The following is a 19,954-nucleotide window of genomic DNA, read 5'->3' on the forward strand; positions in this document are numbered from 1 at the left end:
GTTTACAAAGCATAAAGGAAACAATCTAGCAACAACAGTTGTACAGCAATGCGACAGTTTGACACAAAACCGGTCTGGCCTCACCTCCTGTTGCCCGTAGTAACAGGGACCCTCCAGCCTTTGATCTGGCTGAGCTCGGGGTCGGCTATATCGATCATCAAGGGCAAGCGGGGCATCCACACACTCATCTCCAGCTGGGCGCTCAGGAAACCGTACGTGAAGTTGAGCATCACCCTGCTCCTCCCTCTCGACTCCTTCCCGTTTACATACACGTAGTCACATCGCTCTGACACCTGGACAAGACAGACAAAAAAAAAAAAGAAAGAAAGAGGAAAGGTGAATATAGGCCTCGTGGGTAATGTCCTGGATTAGAATTTCACCCTTAAACAGTCAAATGACAGTCCTCTGTTTCTGTCATTCCATAAATATCTTGATATTGCATGAGAAAGTGATTGTAAAAAGTTCAGAAACACTGAACTAGGGTTCTGTTGTCTGGTGATTTGGATTCAACTTTCTCCAGACATGCACTAGTGGAATTTCTCCATGTAAAGCCCCATGGAAAATGATTAAGAAAGTTTTAGTAAGAACTGACAAAGAGAGGAAACGGGGAACAGAAGCACCAATACAAATAAGCTAAAACCACACAGACACACACATTTTATTCATTTCGCACTACTTCCAAAGTCTGGCCAGGGAATCGCACAATGTTTCTGTTTATGTCATGTAAATTCACGGCCGTGGTCTCTATGAAACTGTTACCGAATATAAATGAGCTCTGCCTTACGACTCTTCCTGTAGCGCTGTACTGTAGGTGGGAGCGTCGAAGTCCCCACCAGTGCGAGCAATGAGGTGAGACACAGCAGTTGGTGTGTTTTATTTAAGATTGGAGGCCTATCTCCACTGCCGCCTCACTTATCTTAACAAACCAGTGGCTCCACAGAGGTAATTGGAGGGCACTAGACTGGAGAATAGAGTGGAGCAGCGGAGAGAGGGAGGTGGAAAGAAGGAGGCGGAAAAAGTGAGGAAAAAGCAGAGGGAGGAATGACTTCCAAGGTAAGTCAACTCGAACTTCTGCAGAAATGTTGAGGGAGACCAGTCTGTGAAGACCTTTTCCCATCATGCCAACCGGTCCGCACCAAAATCTCTAATGTTTTGTGCAGCTCTCCAGTGCAACTATGAAGGTCAGCTGACACTCGAAAAATAAACTCTATAAGCACTTAAATCACCTGGGCTTTTTCAGGTCAGTAATGACACAAGGTGACAAAAAATATCACAATTAAAACTTTTCAAAGTTAGTCTTTACTCTTTGTGGTTATCCTCCTGTCTACATGCACTGATTGGTCAGTACATTGAAAATATTGCATTTAAAACACCAGTACCACTGGTGTTGCATGTTTTAATTCATCAAACCCATTTTGCAAACTATCCCTGCGGGGTTTCAAAGATTTAAACATTTTAATTACCATTCCAGTATTCATCTAATTCTCTAATATCTAATAATTTATTTAAAGCAACTACAAGGTGTTTTTAACTGGTTATAAAACAGTCTCATTTTAATACTGATGCCTGTATATGACCTACATAAGTTACTGAAAATATCCACGAGAAGATTGGTTATTTCTGTATACTTATTCGTAATGCCTGCTGCCAGATTGGATTCTCCTACAAATGAGATGAAACTAGACTGTGTTTACATTTTCCCAGGCAAAGTTACAGTGACTAGTACATTAGGCAGTTAAAAAGACGCAGGAAGATTTATTTATATTATATTTTGTTGTTTTTACAGTGGAAAAACTTTTGCAAATATAAAAGTTCCACAGCACATTTGTAAACAGAAATGACAGAAATTAATAGAGTCAGCGGCTGCATGAGGCAGCAAGAAAACTGCATGTGAATGTCCAAACTTTACATGGTCATTAAATGCACAATCTGTAAGTTCTTCTGCAAGGTGTCTCACATTAAAACAGTGACGTAAGATGTAATTTAATAGCTTCGTGAAGTAGTTTGGGATAATGGGAGTTGTTTTCTTCATTGTTAAACAATCGCCACTACTGATAAAATCTATCTGACATGACTCAAATCATATTCATGGACGAGGTAATATTTAAATTATGTTAAGACACGTTTGCCATCTCTGTCCTCACTCTCTGACATAGTCGATGTATCCCGTGTTTTCTCAGGAATTACGGATTTCTCTGGGTCTGACGATTGCTAGAAACATTTGGGATCATGTAAGTACACAATTCAACTATATATACTACATTACATAGGTCTAGCATTTTTAGATATGTTAATATGGAAATGTTTCATATTATAGCTCACATTTATCACCCAACTCTGTTGTACTCCTCCCCACTTTAGACCTTTTGTTTAGTGTTTTTCAGCTCATAAAACTCACCTGCTAGTTGCTAACTGACAAAATTACAGACTAGCAGGTGAACACAGTGGAGCATTGTATGACTAAAGAGTCAGATACTTTCCTTTAGGAGCTGTTGGAGACCAAACCAGAGCTAAGAGAAGAGTGAATATTACATTCACAATCACCAGGTGGCTAGAAACAGAATTTCCAGTGAATACTAATGTTGTAGTTATTCTGCCAAATGTGTCAACAGGTCACTGTTTGCAAGTTCTCCATAGCAACTTAATAATATGATAACACTGTATGCCAATATGTCAGTTTGTTCCACCGCCCCCAAGTGACCAAGAAAAATCAATAAATGCTGCTTTACAAGGGTTAAAAATTTGCAACCATACCCTGAATCTTATGTGAGCAAGTAGTTATATCTTAAGATTTATGTACTGTATATGAATCAGTCCCTAACGGAGAATCACCCCTGTGGCAGCTGTAGTATAAAAGGTGAAATTTGTGGTTTTAGCTTCACAATCATCTGTTCGGAGACACTGCTCTAAAAGGGTTCAGTGACCGCAGGAAGCGTATAAGAGACCATTCAGAGACACAATAATAACTGGATTAAGTTCCTCTACCGATACAGAAAATCATTACAAACACAGTCTCCCTCTCTTTAGCTCTTTCGCACTCGCTTGAGCTTACACACTTAAACACGCCGCCTCACACTCACAAAGCCAGTGACTGCCGCGTCGTCTAATGGAAAATAATATAATTCCCCGTCTTATTCTCTGGTATTTTCTTCTGCACCTCCCTCCTCTCCTCCCTGCTCTCTCCTACTGTCCCAGTAACATGGATCCATTACACAGAGGTCAAATCACTGTGCTTATGGACTGAGTGCTGGGATCATGGGCTCAGTCTCTAATGCCATATGGTAGAGGCTGCTTTCATCCACAATGCTTTCACACACACACAAACACACACACACACTCAGGCTGAAGTTGGACCTGTTGAGCATGATGGCACAGCGACCGTGGATGTCTTGGTATTGGACACCACAATGAATCTTGTTTTTTAGAGTCTCCAAATTGAATTATGCATCCATTTGTTTAAAACTCTCAACTGATTACATATTATTTATGGATTCTGTGAAGTGTTCATACACAGTGAAAAAATAAATGATCAAGCTGCCTGCTTTCGCGTTATTTAAGATTAACATGTTATGTGGCACTAATACACCAAAAGGAAATTCTATTGGAAAGTCTTCTACTCGTTTTTTGCAAGAAAAGAAAGGCATAAAAGGAACAGACTGTTTGTCTTTCACTTTGTATGACTAATTCACCACATGATGAAACACAGCATGCATGCATTTCAACAATCCTGGCAGTGCAACTGACCCTTCACTATGCACCGCCCTCCTTAACTACTGTCGCTACGCCTGCCAAACTTTCCATTCTTGCACTGCATATATGTGATTTACAGTGATAACAGGTGGCAGATTAAACATTGAAATTTCTCAGTTCTCATTTCTACATGATAACGGTGGGTTTTGTCCGCTAAAATAAGGACTCACAAGCAGATTTCATAAGTGTAGCAGGCTAAAGCTAACTTGAGCTTGAGTCTGCTGAGAAGTCTCCAGTTTCCATTTTACACATTTTAAAACAAGAACCCTGTGAAAGTGTAAATGCAAAGTTACCTAACAGCTGTGTACATTATATAACATATGCTTAGACCTGAGACAGAGAAGAGATGCATCGTCATCAGCCCACTTTGATTCTACATCAGTCCACAGCCTCCTCCTCAAACCCCCACATAACAAATGCAGATGCAGTGGTATCTAATAAGTTTGGCTGGATGTAAAGCATCTAATGAGCTAGTGTTAGTTTGCCAGACATGTTAACGTTTGCAGCTTATGTTCGCGCAGATGAAGATAATCCGTTCTCCACACGTGTGCTCCTGGGTTTCACATTTTTGAGAGACTACAATAAAGATGCTACCGTCCAGATTCATGAAACGAGTACTGCTCTTCTCAGAGCCTCCTGCACACTGCTTTAACATGTTGAGAAATGGAAAGCTCGAAAGCTCTAGTTACAGTGGCTAACCTGTTATTGGACAGTTGCTGTTTGGAGGCAGGGTTTACCAAATGGTCAATCAGAGCAAACATGAGGAATATAATTAGGTCTACTCCAAGTCTGCTGTATCCCCCAAAATATACTGTCAATACTTCCTGTGTTATTTTCCATATTTTGCAGATATCAAGGAAAAAATATATGTACAAGGAACAAGGAAATAATAACAGTAAGTATTTCAATCTAAGGTGATAAAACTTGTGGTTGTAGTGACTTACCTTGAGTACATCCTCCTCTGTAGACCTGCAGCTCGTGTAGTTGGTCACATCAGTGACTGAGCCATCGGCCTCCACGGCCAGAGTTTTCACAGGGACTGACACCATTTCACCCGTTAGCACCGCAGTGTTCAAGATATCAGTGTTCTGTCGAGGAAGAACAGATCAAGATCAGGTTCATCAGTGTCACAGTTTAATTCCTTGCAATGAAGAAGAAAACTGAGGGCTGTTGGGAAAAAAATGAAAGAATAAGAGAAACTTGTAGATGTGTTTTTATTTTATTTTGTTGGTGTAGTCTGAAGGTCGAAGGTTGAGATTAGCTCAGTGGATATAAGGTGAAAGTTAAGGGATTACATCAAACCTTAACAGAGATGAAGGGCTGCTCCAACTGCACCACGTTTATTTTATTTATTTTATTTTACTTTGAAATGTATTTATTTTTTCATGATTTATGTCCTGTACCAGTTTTCTGGTACAGGACATAAATCCTCTACACCAGACTCTACAACTCAGAAAAAAACACACAACAAAAAACAACAATATGCTTATTTAAACTCGTAGAGAGGTAGGGAAACACTTAAGCATGATTATTTTTTAATGGGTTCCCTCTTAATTCATATCTATTCTTCCAAAAGAAGACGACAGGATTAGGTGTAATATCATAGATTTCTGTGACCAAGCTTACAAACTCTGATCATGTCTCCTGTATACTAGAATTAGTAATGGTAATTTTCTTAACCTCTCTTCAAATGAAATCCCTTTCAGGCCTGGAATTAGTAGATAAAAATTGTACTTTCAAAAATAACAAGGTATTGATCAAACAATCCAGTCCAAAACTACTTCTTCACACAGCAGCAGCCAAATCTCTTATTCTCAGTCCTTCTACGGATGGGTGTTGCAAATTAGAATTCACTAAATCCACTATGAGACTTCAGCTGGATAGCCGCACTACAAGCAAATAAACCATAAATAAATAAACAAAGTAGCTGACAAAATAAGCTGGTTCCAAGCAATAAAACAGAGTCTTGGGTAAAATCTTTAGTGCTAGGTTCCTTTGATGTTGGAGGTGTATTATACCTTAGATGTCCAGTAATTGAGCTAAACTATGAGTTAATTTGAATTTGACTTTATCATTCAGCATGTTCAGTATAACATCAACCTGCACACCGAGAAACAAACAAATAAAAAGTCCACCAGTATCAAGATTACTCTGCGTGACTATGAAACCACAGAACTTCTATGAAACCCAAACTATCAAGTAGCCTACTGCTTTGTTATGAGGGTGAAAGTATCTAGAAAAAAAAGGCTTTTGACCCACCATACATGAACTTGTTTGAATAACCTGCTGGACTAATACATTATACAATACAGTCATCGCTATTTGTACGGGGGCAGGGATGACAGGCAGAGGGTGTTAGGGATTAAAACACTCGCGGGCTCACAAACTTGATTTGTTTAAAACACGCTGACGTAACACCCACACACAACTGGACAGATGTGCAAGAACAAATTTTTAAAAATACTGTCTCTCTCTCTGTAATGATAATATAAGTGTCTATCTCTTGCGACCTCACACACCTGGATGAAAATTAATCCTCTACTGCATTATATTATCCATACAGTAGATCGCCACTCAAACACCTAAACCTGATTACATTTCTAATCTTCCAACCTATTTTTCCACCTTGTACTGTACATCTTTGTCAATGCTTAGCAGCAGCTTAGCTGTCATACATCCCACAAGTTGTCATGAAGCCTGATGTAGCTTTATTTTTACACTTTAACTCCTCCTTCAAGATGGATTTACATCGACTTTCCAGTTCAGATGATGTCTGATAACATCTTTTTAATCTATTATAGGTAGTGGCAGTGTGTGGGTAAGAAGCTCTGGGTGATCAGTGTTTATTTTTTTTCCCCTCCTGATGCTTGCGGACTAAAGCATCAGGCAACACTCGGCAGATGTTCCCCAGCAGCCTCGCATTCTGAACTCTGTCGGCTTGACAGCTGCTGACCGCAATTCCAAAAGGACATGTTCTAGTTCAGACTGCGACACTGACCCAAACATAAGCCACTGGATCAGGGGGAAGCACAAAATCAGAAAGCAATATCAGCGCTCTGTGGTGCCGGCGGTGCCACGCTGAGAGATCCTGACGTCCGATGTTTCCACGCACTAATCTGGCTCGCAGTGATCAAGTTCAGCTCAAGTAGTTCAGCACTGATTTAAATCTGGTTCTTTTCTGAAAACAGTGTTATATTTACACTCTGTTGGGAAGCCTTCTTATTGTCCTTTCATTCATTCTTTCATTAACTTGTTCATTCAGTGCGTCTGAGTGCTAAATCTGTTCTAAGGTTATATGTAAAGGAGATGAACACTTCATTATCATGGGAAAAATGTGCAAACATCGCGCAGAAAGGTCAGGAAATCAAACACACAGCTTTATCTGCTGCTGATCATAATAAATGTACATTTTCTGGTTCAGTTTTATTTCCATCTGTAGTGGTGGTGTACAGTAATTTGCTGTGCTTGAAGTATAAAGCTACACCAATCTTACAGTCCCCTTATGAAATCAGTTTATTCAGTCCAGTCTTACAGCAGAACAAAAGGGTTCTTTCCTCATGTGAATCTTGTGTCTGAGATGAAACAGCTCCATAATGTTTGTTTGATTCATGTTGACTGCTGTACCATGAAATAGCCCACTGAATCTCCTGTCAACGACAGATGTGTATCTACCTTGTGATTTCTGGTGCTTGTTACCAATGTAGAGTAAAGGTTTTGAGAGAAGTAAAAACAGCAACAGAGAAACAGTATAAGCATTAAAAATAATATTAATGCATCACAGATAACACTGTGATCACAGGCAGAAGTGATTAGTAAATTACTGAACTCTGGTGTGCATACCTGTAATAATTTGACATGGAGGTAAAACTAAATTAAAAATGGACTGGTAATAAACTCCTCAAATAGCAGGAGCAAGATCGAAACAGATCATTTGCTGGGGACCCTGCAGGAAATGCTGTGTTTCTATGGGACAATATTCTTATCTCCCAACTTGGGTAACACTTTATTTTGTTGGGTTGTGCATAAGACTCGTTACACTGTTATAACCATGAGATGTCTTTGTAAGGACATTAACCACGACAACATAACCTGCTAATGTCTTTGTTATAACACTTTGACATTATCAGTCTTGAAGAAAGAAGAAAGAAGAAAGAAAGTTTTAGGTTTAAACATTACATTAAACTGTCATATGTTGTTGGTTCTGACCCTGGCCGATATGATACCATTATAAGTGTGTCATGAATATTTTCCTTGTCCTCAAGTAAAGTGAACTTGTCATTACAATGTCGTTAAGTTTTATTACGCTGTCAAATGCTTTTGTAACAGCATCATGAATAATTTCCTGGAATCTAAGTAAAGTGGTACCATTTTGACTTGACATAAAGATGTCATTAAATGTTATATTGCCAGTTTGATGATAGAGTACAGCTACTTTACTTGTTCCTAGTAGGCTAACCATTGTCTGCTCAGGTGCCAGGAGCCAAACCCAGCAAGAAAACCACCTCGGTACTGTATTCCCTTGTGTTGGCACCGTTGTACTCGGAGGCTGTACTAAGAACTGGTCTGACCAAGATCTCCAGTTCAGCCAGACTCAGCTAGACACTGGGCCAAGAAGAGAAGGAATCAAGATGTCTCACTCCTCAGTTACTTTCATCATCACCCTCAGATAAAAGAATGAGTGATTTTGATTAAGACTTTTTAAAAACAAGTTTCATTATCTTTTTCTTTTTGAGTTTTGACCCTGTAGGTTGCTGTAGCTGGTTAGCGTGGATAGTTGAAATTGCAGGGCAGCAGATTGAGTTAGCATTGTGAAGTCAGTAGCTTTTCAAGCACTTTAAAGTATAAGGAATATATGTTTGTCTTCCCATTATGAATTAACAGCAGGCTAACAAATTAAGGGCTACTTGTTTAGCATATATACAATGAAAACATAGATTTGAAAATCGTCAAAAAAAAAAGAAAAATCACAATACTTCCGTGAATCAAAGCAGAAAAAAATGCACTATAATGTCCACATTTTAAACAGTACAGAAATTAGCACAGATGTTGATCTTACCATGACCAAAGGTGCCAGCCCCACATAGTCTCTCTGAGTTGTGTAGATCCGCATGACGCCCACATCCTTGATGTTCCCCGGCAACTCAAGACGCCAGGAGATCGTCTGACTCTCAGCCTGCTCGGAAACATCTTTTGGGACAAAGTCCAGCTGTAAAACTTCTAGAAGACCTCTGTTTGGAGATAGAATTTTTTAAAAAAACACCATATGGTTAGACAAGTTAAAGAAGAACTTTGCTGAGCAGTGGTCAATATGGTCAATAAGTGTCTGTCACAGGACAATGGCAAAATACTAAAGCACAAGTAAAAGGTCACTGACTAAGAGATGTCAGTCATACTACAAAATGTATTCAAAGTTCCTTAAAAAGGGCTAACATTAGTGACTATGAGCTACTGGTTTATCAGATCAAGTGCAACTAAAGCAACAAAAACTGTAAGCGTATTTAAAGGGACAGTTTGGATTATCTGAAGTGGGGTTGTATGAAGTATTTATCAATAATAAGTGTATTAGCTACAGTAGATAGCAGTTGGCATACCCCCAGTTTTTGAAAAGTATCGAGAGTCCTTTATACTTTATTTTGCCATCATACAGCCTTTTCTGATGGTAAACAATTATTATATTACCCAAATATCGCTCCCAACTAATTAAATTCCACTGGTCATTTCAGCTCACAGAACACAGGAGCAGCTGATTTACTGTTACCTTTAAATGTTAGTTTGTTTGTGTTGTTATGTGACTTTGGTGTTGACCAGTAACTGTTGTTCTGAGTGATGAAATTACCGATTTTGCCCATTAAGTCTGGTTGGTTAAGAGAAAGATATTTATCTTACAACAGCAGCAGTTTCCCACTGACAAAAGCTGTCTGATAGCAAAGTAAAGCAGTAAAAATATAATTACGGTGTACGCTTAACCTGATGTTGATTTTTTTAGGTGGTTAAAATACTTTTTGTTGCTGACCCTGGCCCACATTGCTTAGCCTGGTGCTGGTGCTTATCTCTGCTGATCCTAACTGGGGCACGCTGAGCGACAACTATAAAACACCGACTATCAACAAGTACCTCATATAACCCAACATCAAATAATCCAAACTATTCCTGCAAAGGTGGCTTTAATGTTTATCAATTTAGTGTTTCATTTGTAAGATGACTAATATTCTGTTATGTTTTGGAGAAACAGCCACTACATTTTTTTCATTTAAATCAAAACTATGTTGTGTTTGTGTTGACATGCACTGAAACAATACAGACAGCATTCCTCATAAAGGTCTAGTGTGGAACCTTCATGCTGCACATGTATTATAAATGTAGGCCATGTTGATAAGAGTCTCACATTTACTTTTAATGCAGACTTACTTATACAACACAGCCAGAACCGTGCTATCTCTTACAGAAAAATTAATAATGAAAACTAAACTAAATAGAATTTCAGCGAAGGGTTTAATTGTGGAGAGTAATGAAACCTGAACAAGCACTTAGTCTCTGCCCACATACAGTTCAAGTTTTACTGCAATCATCACTAAACAAGTTCAACTGTGTTTTTTCATCTGGAGAGTGATATGATATTGTTTGCACAATATCTAAAGGTAAATTAGTGTAATGTTAAGGATTATTTAGTTGGAAGTTGCATAATGGAGACTAACACTTCAGTCAGGAATGAATCCAACAGAAACCAAATGTCGCCTGTTAAATATTTGTTACTGAACGTCTGGAAAGTGTCAGATTTGACTGTTTTGGCTGGTGTGAAAGACGCTTCAGTATGGAAGGAGCTGCGATGAGGTGTGTGCTCTCGTGCTCCTTTGAGAGTAACTGCCTAAGAAAATAAAATTTAAAAAAAAGATAGAAATGACTCTGAAATTTGTCAAAAACAAACTGCAGAGTTTGAACCAAAAGTGAACGCAATACACAAGAGGTCTCATTTCCATCAGCAGATGGAAGAAAAAGGTAAGAGTGTGGAGGGAAGATTAAGTGAGCTGGCAGAGACTTGAGCCAAGTATTCTGGTCAAAGGATTGTCAAAGAAATGGCATGTGATGTTATTTGATGCTGGAGAGAGTGTGTAGGCATACCTGCCAGGAGGAACAGATCAAAGGGAAAATAGAGCAGAATGTGAATGGAGCTGTGGCACTTTGAAGTGCAGCAAAACTTTGCATAAAGCAAAACAATGAACCGCTGCAGCGCATGGCTAAAACTCGCATTTCAAATGGAATGGGCACAAAAAAAAATCCTCAAGGACGCACACAAAAACACATATGAACATATATAAGTATTCATTTTGCACCAAATGGAACTGCTGTGCCAGTAACAAGGGAGAGTACCATAAATGAAATAAAAGAGCCTATTATGAGAGCTCTTGGTTACTAATGAAAGGCACACAGATAACAGGAAACCCACTCCTCCTTTTTTCTTGTATGCATCCATAAGCTTTGGAGTGCGTGACTAAAGATTAAAAGTACAGGCAGCAGATATTGTAAAACCAGAAAAATCTGTTTCCGATCTCTGAGGGTGAGATTCTCCTGACCGACGTGAAGCTGTTCACAGAGGGTCAGTGATACCACGCTGAAGCTGCACAAAGAGAAACGTCTGCTGAGTATTTTCACTGACAGCCTCACAAAAGGACCTGACAAGCAGAAAATGGAGACCATGAAGTATCGTTTTCATCAAAGCACATCAAAGACGGTATAGGGCGGTATGAGATGTTACCAAATCAACCTAACAGTTGTGAGTACCCTTAAAAAAAGAACTGGACTTAGTGTGAACAAGGAAGACAAGGACCATAAGAAAGAAATAAAGTAGACGCTTTCATTGGAAAAAGTTTAGTTTGCATGCTTTCAGGTATATTTGGCCAGGACGCAAGACTTAGAATTACATGTTAACTTGCAGGGCGACTAGGTGGCTCAGTTGGTAGAGTGTGTGCCCCATGTATGGAGGCTGTGAGCCCTCTGCAGCATGACGTCATGTCCTCTGCAATGTCAGTGTTTTAAGCTGTGCAAAAGAAACCCATGTTGCTGCTGTGTCTGCATGTGGGAGACTGTTGCTAACTTTGGTTTATGCTGGACAGCATTTCCCGTGAGTTGACACAGGTATGACGATTACAGTTTGAAATGGTAATACCAATAATCTGGACTTTTATCACCGTTTAAAGGTGCTGACGTTGCAAATTTGTATGCAACAGTAGAATTATTTGAAATGTATTTTTTTGTAAGGCCAGAAAGGTAACCTATCAAGAGCAAAACCTCTGCCAATTCAGCACCATGGACAGGGCCAGCAGTCAGCCAACTAACAACTGCAGGAAGAGTTTGTATTTTTGCAGCAACGGGCCTTCAGATCAATGGTTGTTTGTGGGATAACACATCGTTGTACAAATGGTTTTTCAGTCCAATGCAACATTTTTTTTTCACACTTCTGGGATTTCAGAATAATGAGCTGCTGGAACAATGGCCAGTCCCTGGAGCCAGTACAGTACACTGTAAAGCTATGAATCGTTGTTTACACTTTACACTGGGTTTTGTATGGATTTTGCACAGTATGGTAAAAAATAAACAAAATACAACATGGAATTCAGTGACCTGTTCTAGTAGATGGATTTTTTTTTTTACTTTTGGACAGAGCAAAGCTAGCTGAGCTATACCAACCAGCTGCTGGATGCAGCTTTCAGGTATCTGTACTTTACCTGAGTATTTATTTGTCTGACAACTTTTTACTTTAACTCCCTACACAAATATCGTTATTTCTACTCCTCTTTAAACAGCTCTTGTTCCTATAATATTTTGAGCCACCTTCCCAACATTAAAACTGATTTAAACTTAATTGAAACTGGGCCATTTAATACATACAGATTGAACAACATAACAAGACAAGAGACAAGAGAGGGAGTCTCGACCGTGGAGGAAAGGTGATTTTCTGTTCGCTTTGCACAGATGCAGCTAGTAGAAATGTCCTTCAGAGGCCTGTACTTTGTCACTTTTACTTGAATTAAGAAGTTGAATCTGTACTTCTACTTTTACACAAGTATCTGTTCTTCTCCTTGAGTAATAATGTATGTACTTCCTCCATCTCTACTCCCATCTTCCCCCATCATCCCCCATCTACTCATTTAACCCTCAGCAAGAAATCAAATAAGTTTATTTTCCAAAATGCTAAAACTCTTCCTTTAACAACCTCCACAGAGGGCTATTGATCCAGTATTGAACTTCCTATGCCAAATGTACAATTAGACAAAACTAGAAAAAAGTAATTCTGTTGAGACACTGTGTGGAATCAAAGCAAGTTAAGGTTTATTCTGAGTCTTTGTACTTTAACAGTATGCCTGAAGTGATTATCCCTGAAAGCATGTATATTTAATATGTTCCATTTAAAATATCTTCTCAGTTTCTTCGGTATGGTCCTTGTCTTCTTGCGTCTCAGACATCTTCTAATCAGACTGAAATGATTCGCAGTGAAAATACTGCGAGAGGCTGCGTGAGAGGTAGACAGTGAGACACAGAAAGGGTTTATGTCCCTGTTTCCTGGAAATCCATCTATTAGGGGGGACTTTAAACCCCTGGACATATCATCACTTCAAAGCACTGTGGTGGGAGTATGTGTGTGTGTGTGTGTGCGTGTGTGTGTGTGTGTGTGTGTGCTCGCATGTGCTGTATGTGTGTGTCAGCTCAGTACAAGGGACACGACTTGGAATATCTCTCCCTCCTAATCTCCCCCTCTGAACGTGCAAGCGCTTAAGCCTGGATAACGTAGCCGTGATTATGGATGATTACGGATAAGTGGGTCGGACGGACGGCGGGTGGTGTGGGGTCTGTGTGGGCGGGAGGTTGCTGGGCAGAGGTGGCTGCTGCTGGTGTGTACCACCACAAACAGCAGCACCAGGGAAAAACTGTGACAGTCAACTGCTGTGTATCGAGCAAATCAGCCAGTGACAGCGCTACGAAATTAATTTTCATTTACTGTTAAGTCAATAGAAGAGAAGAGCACTTCACCACATTTTGATTTATTTCCTGCCACTGTTTAGATTTACAATTTATTTTTGTCATGTCGAAGCAGTTTGGAAAGTAAAGGATTATAAATTTGAACATATTTTTAAGACAGTGTCTCCCAATTTGCATTTCTTTTTCTTGTCTTTGTTTCTATCTCTCAATACTTTTTACTTTGTCATATATTTCTTTTTTCTATAAGAAATTCTAAACAAATGTATGGGTTTTTTCTATGATGTGCGTAGAACATACATAGATCATACAGTTGTGATTTTGTCTGATTCTTTTGTAAAATATTTAATTATGTACACAAACAGTCTTCTTGGAACAATAATGTGTCTGATATGTTATTTTTTTCTGCAAAAAAGTATAATTTCCACATTAAAATCCTTAAAAAGGCATCTACTCCTCCTCTTTAAAAATTCAAGAATGTGCAAATGAAGTGTATTCTTTCAGTTTTCCTGCTAAAAACAAGATGTCTCCTAATTCACTACTTCACTGCAAGTTCATACTAAATGTGTGCTGGTGGCTCCAAGGTTCACACTTATATAGGTTGCAAACTGGATCAGAAATTATATCCAGTCTAGTTGTGATGTCACAAATCCGACACTTAAAATTAGAGAAACTTTCGAGTTTCAGCAGATAAAGAAAACAGCATTTTAGTGTCAAACTCTCCACATACACACATCATTCTGTACAGTGAAGCTTAAACATTCAATATATTGTTGAGTGAAGGGGCTTTAAGCATTTTAGGAAAATATAAGTAAATTCAGAGTAGGCTAAGTTGAGCTGCTGAGTTGCATAAAAGTCCAACTAAGTTGTTTCTGTCTGAATTGCAAACAGGAAGCCCCAATCATCCATCTCTTATTTTTGAGCACTTGCTGTGTTTCATTAACACCTTCGATGCTTCCTAATGAAAATGGAACACAGCCGGGACCTTACGATTTTTCTGTTCCTGCAGTATCATTATAACATTCTGTGTCTAAGTAGTCTATATTCAGACACTGAGCTGACTTTAGAAATTAGTGTTAGTCAGTCTTGAAGGATGTTTTTTTTTTGTCAGAAAGACTTGCACAAAAAAGCATCTGCAAATAGCAGAGTGTCACAGTAGGTGAGGGGGAACAAAGAAGACCACCCTCCTCTCCATCCCCTGAGAGCAGAGAGAGAGCAGGAGCAGTGGGGTTGTTTCATTGAATATTACTGTTACTCAAGTCTATCTGACTCACTTGATCCTTTTTCCAAAAGAGGTTTGCACAAGTTAGAATCTATTGCCTAGACCACAGCTCTGAAATATCAGTAGCCTTACTGTGCTGTGTATAAATACATGGTGCTCTCCGTGGTGCTGAAGTAGCAGATGAGTTTTTCTGTTAGTCCCCCTGTTCTTTCAGTTTCATCTTGGATCTGTAACATTCTCTAAACTATGTAATACAAATACTGTGTGACTTCAGTTACACATTAACACAAACAAAGTAACAGTCACACAATCTGAACTAACTTTTTAAAACACCACAAAATAACATAAAGTAGCTGATCAAGGCAGCGGTGGAGCAGCGTCACCCGTGTTCTGCAGGGTAAAATTACCAATTTTGCCAGTGGAGTTTCACTGGTTTAGAGAGAGAAATATTTGGCTCATATAAAAATCAGAAAAGGCTTTCTGGGGGCAAGGTAAAGCAATGAAAGTATTCAACATTCTAGCTTCCTACACCAGTACTTGTGCTACAGCAACTGTAGGTATTACACTAACTATCGATAAGCACCTCATACAACTCCTTCAAATAATATGAACTATCCCATTAAGATGTTCTGTAACAATGTCCTTTGGGAGGTATACATGGGTGGATGTGTTAATTGGTGATGTGCGGGCAGGTGGGAGCTCCAGCTGGGCTTTTTAACAGGTTAAAAATGAATAAATCACCAATTGGGTATGCAAGACTGTTTTCTTTTAATGCTAATTTTTTTAAGCTACACATGGGTGCTCTCTTCCTCTATAGACTAAAGCAAGTTTAGACTGCTACATGAAAACTGATGCACTAACACATTCTCTTACACAGACAAAAATAACACTGTGTGCACTTGACTGCTTACAGTCTGTGCACCACTGAGTAAAAGGCCACAAATGATTGCTTTTCTCAGTGGAAAAAAAATCATTTTCAATTTGTCCCTGCTCTCTGGAGCAAACGTAACACTGAATATATTTTTTCATGATAACTGATCGCTTTTCCCTATGGTAGCAGGTGGGATTACTGAAATCTCACGAAAACAAAAGACAATAAGTTACAATTGGAAGTGATACAAGATAGGGATGGTGTTTTTTCTGTTGGAGAAAGCACTTTTGAAAGGGGGCTGGTGAAAACACGCAAACGTCTATCCCGTGCAGTGGACTGACCTCTTTGCAGTGACAGCAACCTTCCTCTGACAGACGACAGACACGGTGTTGGGAGTCACTCCTCTGCCAGGCTCCACAGCGATGTCCCACAGCGCCGAGTCACTGGGTCGCGCTGCACTGAATGACAGGCCCGATTTTACTGTTGCCCTGCAGTAAATACATATACACAGTCTAGTTAGTGCAAAGCATGAATTTTTCCCACACATACACAGTCCATATAGTCTTTAGGAGATGTCTCACTTCTAACACTTAATACAATAATGTGACAGTTACCCAGAGAACGAGTGAGGTATGAATCAGGAACAACCTGATAATTAATGAATTGTTGAGTAATTCCTGTATAACTGTGATCCGAGGACTATAGTAGACGATTTGATTACCTATAATCCACCTGCTGAGAGGCATAAAGTAGTGGCAACTCACTGAGTAATGAGGGACTACTTAGTAACTGCTCAGTAGGATGTATCAACACGTGAGGGGGCACAAAAAGAAATTCATTTTAATTAATTAGTAATGAGTCATCTCTCGTTTGAGCCGCCCAGCAGCTGGTTAAGAGTTAATCAGAAGCAACTCATGAAGAAAATGGTCAAAATGTCGATTCACAGATATTTATAAACTAATCATTACCTAATGATTCACTAATATAATATCTCCCTGTCTGTTCTCTCGCTCATCATCATCTGCTACATAGTGCTCGAGTCACACTTATTAAAGGACACGCTGGTCCTTTAATAACTCTGACTGCGTAGGATTTAGTGGCATCTAACAGAAAGCTTGAGGACTGAAAAGATCTCATCTCTCGCTCCCCTTCCAAGCTTGTGGGAGAATCTACAGGGGCTGCAAAACTCGTGCAAAAAGTGGGTTTAATCAAGAGCCAGTGCTTTGTTTGTCCATTCTAAACTACTATAGAAACATGGTGGACTATACTGAAGAGGACCTGCACCCTCTATCGACCTCTGTCTTCCATCTCACAGTCAGTCCTGTTTTCACGTGATTATAAACTAATGAAAACACACTTATAGATATTATATTTCATTTTTGCCATATTCTGCCAATAAGTTCCTGTTAATCTTACACACCGGACTTTTAAAGACCCTGAAGTTCAAAAATGAGTACTGGAGTTGGAGCCATAGGCGAAATATTAAATAGGTTGAATCCCTATTTAATATATGATATATGGCTGGGGCACCCTGGTAACTAAGGTAGTAGAGTGTGCACCCCATGTCCAGAGGTATGAGTAAATAGTGGCACCCATAGGTCCAATTCCAGCCTGAGGCCCTTTGCTGTGTGTCTTTTGTAACAATCATATTTTTCTGTATTATGTGTTGTATTAACTAACTCAGGTTTGATGTGAACTGTGTAGTAAAAGACTAAAGAAAGCTTCATGTGCTGTCCTTAGTTTTTATTTGTGTACTGTGTGTGCTGTAAAAGACACTGTACAATGTAATAATAGTGCTCTTATATTGAACAGAAATACTTGAAATCTAACTATCTGTGTCCTTTGTCTCTTCAGCAATACTGAAACAAAGCCAAGCCTTTGTAAAAGATTTCTCTTTGTCTCGGTATACTGAGGCACACCAGCGTGTGGGAGGGTTCTAAGGACTGCTTGCAGAAGAATGTGTACATACATGCGAATGTTTTGTGTGTGTTTGTTTGTGTGTTCACGTTGTGCCTAACGAGGTGAGTCAGCAACAGACTGATGTGTTGCAGGCTGCTGGCAGACTGAGAAATATCAGGGGTATTTATTCCCATTAGCCCTGGGGAGAAGTGGGAATCAGTTAATCAGATGTCTGATTCAGACACACACATCACTCTGCTGGGAGAGATAAAACACTTATTATAAATAATGTGAATGGACCAGACAGTCCTGGAGGTCCAACAATCACCAAGCCTTTGGTTTTTTTAAAGCAGATGTCTTGCCACTAAATTGTTGCATCGAATATCATTGAACAGGGTCATCGAGCAGTTATTTGAGTCATACAGGATGAAACGTGATACAAAAGACAGGAGGCGCTTCTGATCCACATTTAAAATGCAATGATTCACTAATCTGCACTCGCACAGACACCTACCTACGGGGTGGGAGCCTTGTGTGTTTCCAAAACAGGCCAATTTCCTCGTGGCAAGGATTCAACGAGGTGTTGGAAAAGTTCCAGAGGGAATACAGCCCCGGCTTACTCAAGAGCATCACTCGGCTCCTGCAGTTTTATCAGCAGGATATTCATGCTGAGAGTAATTTGAAAAACCTCAACCTCAATAAGGTGCCGTGTTAGGTTTGCAAACTGCAAATGCAGCTGGATTGAAGTCACCAAAAGAATCTTGTGATGATGTGTAACACAACCATGTGACAACGGGTAGACTGTTGCCATGAAAGGATGCTAACCGCAAACTAGAGTCACTTTGAAGGGATGTAATAGAACTGCATTTTTTCTCACTATATTGGCACATATGATTCCAATGAGAAACATGCTGTCTTCATCTAGACACTGTTTGTACAGAGTACAGAGGACTGATAAAGACTTTCAAGTGTTTTTGCATAACATGATGTCACAGTGAAGTTTGGCTTTTTGGATTTAAAATGTCATCACTTCATCATTTTATCCTATTAGACGTTTGTGTAAAATTTTGTCAAAAGTCTTGAGTTATGGGCGAAAACATTGTTTGTCTGTTCACAGTGATCTTGGACCTCAAAATCTAATCACTTCATGCCGATACTCTCTCTGGGGATTCCTGGGACATCGTATTCATGAAAATGGGAAAAATGTCACGTCACAGTGACTTTGATCTTTGACCACCAAAATCTAACCTTTTCATTTTTGCCAATTTTGAAGAAATTCCCTCAAGTTGTTCTTGAGAATTCATGTTCACAAGAATGGGACATAAGGATGGACAGATGGACAACCCAAATAGCTGTAGCCAGAGAATTTAAATGAAAGCTAAGATAAACCATTAAACTCCATCACCAGTCTAATATGTTGATACGAGGATGGGCAGATCTACACTTTCATTATGTCTAAAACAAATTCTGCTCATGCCATCAACAGCAGCCCTTCAGCCAGGCCACTTTATGGTCTGATAGAGTCGTAGATTAGCATAATATACTTGGAAATTGTAGAAACACACACTTTTTCTGTTCTTTTTTTCTTTTTTACACATTTGCTGCCCAGTAATGGTTTAGAGAGACAACCTGTTATTTTACGGCAAACAATCTGTGTCTTATTTGTGTTTTAACAACATGTAGTTTGTCATTTCAGCAACAACAAAACAGCCTTCAAATAGCTGAAGATCATTAAAACTGACAGATGGAAATAGACATACACACACACACACACACACACAATCTATTCATGCTAAAATAAGGGTCAGTGTGTATGCCCCCGTGTTCAGAACACACACACACGTCCAATACAGACACTTACATATACTGATTTGTAATCAAATGCAACCAGACTAATCAATAACCACTGAGACGGGGTCAAGGTCAACGTTGTTGGGCAAATGAAATGCTGGATACAGACATACTTTTGTGCAGAGTTCAATTGCTGGATCAAAACCATAGAGCCAAAGGCAAAATCTTCACATTATTACATTTTAATTAAAAATCTGAATATTTTTTAAATCCACTAAATACTAGAAGAGTACACTAGAATTCAGATCCCTGGCAGACAACCAAGGGTGAAGCACCTACTGCAATGCCACCACAGCCACCAGTGGAGATTTACAATGTTTTGAATAAAGTGGCTTTCTATCACCTCAGTTTTCTTTAACATGCACAGAACAGATAATGAAGCTATGGCT

At 39.3% G+C, this 19,954-nt stretch overlaps 1 protein-coding gene across 1 annotated transcript in view; it reads right to left on the reverse strand.

Annotated features, from left to right (window-relative positions):
* The window catches only part of LOC146308259 (transmembrane protein 132D), a 49,290-nt gene that overhangs the window by 15,036 nt on the left and 14,300 nt on the right, over nt 1–19,954 (reverse strand). The window contains exons 3-6 of the mRNA XM_084746469.1: nt 16,157–16,303; nt 8,807–8,978; nt 4,695–4,838; nt 85–293 (exon numbers count right to left, since the gene is read on the reverse strand). Of these exons, the coding sequence (XP_084602595.1) occupies nt 85–293; nt 4,695–4,838; nt 8,807–8,978; nt 16,157–16,303 (672 nt within the window). The remainder of the gene's footprint in view (nt 1–84; nt 294–4,694; nt 4,839–8,806; nt 8,979–16,156; nt 16,304–19,954) is intronic.

This window comes from Lutjanus erythropterus, chromosome 20 (assembly GCF_056507025.1).
Source record: "Lutjanus erythropterus isolate fLutEry1 chromosome 20, fLutEry1.hap2, whole genome shotgun sequence".
Classification (NCBI taxonomy): domain Eukaryota; kingdom Metazoa; phylum Chordata; class Actinopteri; order Lutjaniformes; family Lutjanidae; genus Lutjanus; species Lutjanus erythropterus.